Below are 4,675 nucleotides of genomic sequence, written 5' to 3'. Positions count from 1 at the left end.
GCCTAGTCCACTGTTCAGAGTAATTTTGGAACTCTTTTTTTCTGGAATAACCATCACAGCTGTCATCATACATGATCTGACAATTAAGTCCACAAACTTGCCATCTTCTGCTCATGTTGGTAGCACTGTACAAACAACTCATAGGTTGTACATAGCCTTTGTATATCAGTGTCTCACTGCTGCATTTGTGTTGAAATGTGGCAGTGTCTTGCTGAGTGGCATTCATTATTGTTGTTGCTTGTTTTTGTGTGCCATACGACAACAACTCTTCATCTCCAAGAGTACTGAGCCCATCAATAGATGGAGAAGGGCATCCCCTCTGTTTGGCCAAGGTCATCACAGAGACAAGACTAGAAATGGGGTCTCCTATTCCTCTAGCACAGAATCTACAAGATATAAAACGTGGTTCATCTCTGTCTGTTTATCATTCATTGCTTGGAAAACTAACTAAACAGGATGCCTTGCCCTTCACAGTGGCAGAGGAAAGGGAGGGACGATTCCATGACCCCTAAGGGAGGGGAGCAGAGTCTAGAATGGTGAAGTTGAATAGTCCTCAGACTGAGAATCATGGGTAGGAGAAAGTCTTAGCTTGATCTGTCCAACACTGGATCACTGAGGCCATTTCCCCCAGTGTCCTGATATCCACATGCCATTATTTTTCCTTTTTTAAATTTGTGGTTAAATACACATAACAAAAAAATGTACCATTTAATGTGTACAATTCAGTGTCACTAAGCACATTTACAATCCTTTACATCCATAACCACTATATAGTTCCAGAACATTCTCATCACCTCAAACAGAAACTCCATACCCATTAAGCAATAATCCCCCATTCTCCAGTTTCCCTAGCCCCTGACAACTCCTAATCTGCGTCCTGTCTCTGCAAATTTACAGTGGAGTAGGCTCTGCTGGTTATTCTGGATATTTCATGTAAGTAGAATCATATAATACGTGGCCGTTCATGGCTAGCTTCTTTCATTTAGCATAATGCTTTCAATATTTATCCATGTTGCATAGAGCATGCAATGGTTATGGCTGAATAATATCCCGTTGTATGCATACACACTGGATTCTGTTTATTGTTTGTCTTTTGATTGACATTTGTATTGTTTCCACCTTCTGACTATCGTGAAGAGTACCACAGTGAACACTCTTTTTTTTTTTGAGACAGAGTCTCACTATGTCACCCTGGGTGGAGTGCCACAGTGTCATAGCTCACAGCAACCTCAAACTCTTGGGCTTAAGCAATTCTCTTGCCTCAGCCTCCCAAGTAGCTACAAGGGACTACAGGAGCCCCACCACAATGCTGGCTACTTTTTGGTTGTAGTTGTCATTGTTGTTTGGCAGGCCTGGGCTGGGTTTGAACCCGCTGGCTCCGGTGTATATGGTTGGCTCCCTAGCTGCTTGAGCTACAGGCACCAGATCAAGTGAACATTCTTTTTTAGAGATGTGTTTTCTTTATACATCTTTGGCCAATATTTTCCTCTTGGAGGGCAAAAACCCTATCTATCTTCTTTAGCAAAGTGATCTACTCAGTAGGCTTGCATGTCATCAATTGTGGGAACATGTGATAGGATAAGATCTTTCCACTTTCACACCGGTTGCCAATTTATAGACATGGGCAAGTATAAGGAAGGGTGGTGAGGACGTTCTGGCTGGTGTGGGGAAGATAAAGGAACAACAGGTGGGAAAACTGGTGGGTGCATGGAGATTCATAACTAAACAAGTGCCACTGTTCAACTATTTCAGGAGTGCATACGATGGAGATGAATTCCTCTCTCCCCACAAATGTGTCTGGAGGTATGCGTGCTGTGCCTGCCGGCTATCTTGTCCTGGACATCGTCTCTTATTTGGTATTTGCACTTACCTTTGTCCTTGGCATCCTGGGCAATGGGCTCGTAATCTGGGTGACTGGGTTCCGGATGACGCACACAGTGACTACCCTCTCTTACCTGAACCTGGCCTTGGCTGATTTCTCTTTCACCTCCACTTTGCCTTTCCTCTTGGTCTCAAAGGTCATGGGAGGACATTGGCCTTTTGGTTGGTTCCTATGCAAGTTCATTAATACCATAGTGGACATCAACCTGTTTGGAAGTGTCTTCCTGATTGCTCTCATTGCTCTGGACCGCTGCACCTGTGTCCTGTATCCAGTCTGGGCCCAGAACCACCGCACTATAAGCCTGGCCAAGAGGGTGATCATCGTGCCCTGGATTTTTGCTGTGCTCCTCACGTTGCCAGTTATCATTCGTCTGACTACCATTGCTGATGGAAGGGGCACAGGAAAAATAATGTGCACTTTTGACTTTTCACCCTGGACCAAGGACCCTGTAGAGAAGAGGGAGGTGGCCTTCAGGATGCTGATGGTGAGAGGGATCATACGCTTCATCATTGGCTTCAGCACACCGATGTCCATCGTGGCTGTCTGCTATGGGCTCATCGCCACCAAGATGTACAGACAAGGCCTGATTAAGTCCAGTCGTCCTTTACGAGTCCTGTCTTTTGTTGTAGCTGCCTTTTTTCTCTGCTGGTTTCCCTATCAGGTAGTGGCCCTCATAGTTACAATCAGACGCCGGGAACTGTTGTCTGGTATAAGCCAACATCTTAGAATAGCAGTGAATGTGACAAGTGCCCTGGCCTTCTTCAACAGCTGCCTTAATCCAATGCTGTACGTCTTCATGGGCCGGGACTTCCGAGAGAGACTAATCCAGTCCCTGCCCGCCAGTCTGGAGAGGGCCCTGAGTGAGGACTTGCCCCTGAGCACGAACACAGCCACTGATTCTACTTCATCTCCTGCAGAGGCTAAGTTATAGGCAGTGTGAGGAGGGAGGGGGCTAGGAGACATGTTGGAGCTCCCAGTCCTAGTTCCTCTCTCTTTGAGTTATACTTAGACACAGGCACTCCTTGCTTATCCTCAGGTTACCCACTTGCCAGGAAAAAAAAAAAATTGTGTTCCCAGATTTGGAGAGAAGTAATAGACTTGAACTTACTACTGATTTTCTTTTTTTGGTTTTTGGACCTCAGTCTGAGGTGGTCAGTGATAGGAAGATCATGTGTCCTCATTTGCCTGACATGGTCCTGAATGATACCTTTTACCGGGGCATAATTATTCATAGTGTCCACTCATTCTGCAAAGTACCCTAGTGTGGGTGACAAATTATGTTGTCACCCCAGGAAAATGAAAGAGGAGGAAGTATGAAAGAGTATGGCTTAAATTAGACAAGATAGAAAAGGAGATACTTTCTATAAAGTTCTTAGCCTTAATTGATCAATAGGTAAGTAAAAATATGAAAGTTATCTAGAAGTCAGGTGAAGACTTGCCTGATCCCTTGCATCATATATTTTGTGAAACAGATTGTTCTCCCCCCAAACACAAGGTCTGTGTTTTTACTTGTATCTCTCAGTCTTGCTTCAACTGAATTAGTCCAGTTTAACACTTTATCTGGGCTTGCCACTGTTCTTGTCCTAAACGGAATTAACTCAGAGTAGAATGTAGACATTTCCCTAATTTTTGTAAAAGCTACTTTCATAAAATGCATAAGAAGTTGCATAAAAAGTGCAAAGGGCTTTCAATGCAGAACACATTTTATAGAAGTTTGGTGATGTGGTTAGTGACAGACAAATATGAGAGCTTCCGGTTGAACTTTAGACACCCTGTTCTTAAAAGTCTATCTTCTTTCCTATTTCTTCGTCTCTGGATTTCTGGGGGGTTTTTGTACCATACAGAGAAATTTAACCATCATGCCCTGGACCACTTAACTTCTTATCACCCAGGTCTCTTGTCCCAACCAAGTCATTTATCAATGATAGGCATCCTCCTTAGGAAGATTTCTGGTGTCAGCTCTTAAAGGAATCAACCACTACACTCATCATCATTTTATTGTAAGTAAGGCAGACAAGTGAAAAGAGAGAGAATTATCAGGAAAAAAGAGGGGTGGAGGAGTGTTCAGTCAACATATACCAGAATGTGCATTTTGGTAAAGGGCTAGGTGTTTGACAACGGCTGATTTCATTCCAGTTCAAGGGCAGTTCCTGAGATTTGACTACATGATGTGTTTGACTACATGGAGGAATCAACCTCTCTGGAATTCTATTGTGGATTTTTCTGTATAACCCCCAATAAGCTCTCTCCAGCTTTATATGACAGTATCCCGTGCATTTATTTGATCTATGGATTGACCCCTGAGCTTTCTGGAGGACATTGTATAATTCTTTCCTTTTCCCTGCATAAAAAAAAGACTCAATAAATGGTAGTTTACCTAAACCTTTTGCTTTTGCACTTCTTGTATAAGGCAGCGCTTGTGGCTCAGTGGGTAGGGCGCCGGCCCCATATACCATATACTGAGAGTGGTGGGTTTGAACATGGCCCTGGCCAGCTAAAACAGCAGTGGTAACTGCAACAAAAAATAGCCAGGCATTGTGGTGGACACCTGTAGTCGCAGGTTCTCGGGAGGCTGAGGCAAGAGAATTGCTTAAGCCCAAGAGTTGGAGGTTGCTGTGAGCTGTGATACCACGGTATTCAACTGAGGGTGACATAGTGAGACTCTGTCTCAAACAACAACAACAACAACAAAACCCTTTTGCTTCTGTAGTTCTTTTATAATCACCTAGGGTACTTGCATGTCTAGTAACTCTTTAGGTCACCAGCTCAATGAAGTCAGCTGAGTCCTTCCTA

General features: G+C 43.8%; 1 protein-coding gene across 1 annotated transcript; it reads left to right on the top strand.

Annotated features, from left to right (window-relative positions):
* Positions 1-1,763: 1,763 nt before the first annotated feature.
* Positions 1,764-2,813, top strand: FPR1 (formyl peptide receptor 1). Its single transcript, XM_003803972.2, has one exon. The coding sequence runs from the start codon at positions 1,764-1,766 to the stop codon at positions 2,811-2,813; it is 1,050 nt and encodes a 349-aa protein (XP_003804020.2).
* The last annotated feature ends 1,862 nt before the right edge of the window (positions 2,814-4,675 follow it).

Source organism: Otolemur garnettii, unplaced genomic scaffold, assembly GCF_000181295.1.
Source record: "Otolemur garnettii isolate 467f Iridium unplaced genomic scaffold, OtoGar3 scaffold00288, whole genome shotgun sequence".
Lineage (NCBI taxonomy): Eukaryota > Metazoa > Chordata > Mammalia > Primates > Galagidae > Otolemur > Otolemur garnettii.
The sequence above is the reverse complement of the archived record's forward strand: the minus strand, read 5'-3'. Positions and strand labels throughout refer to the sequence as shown.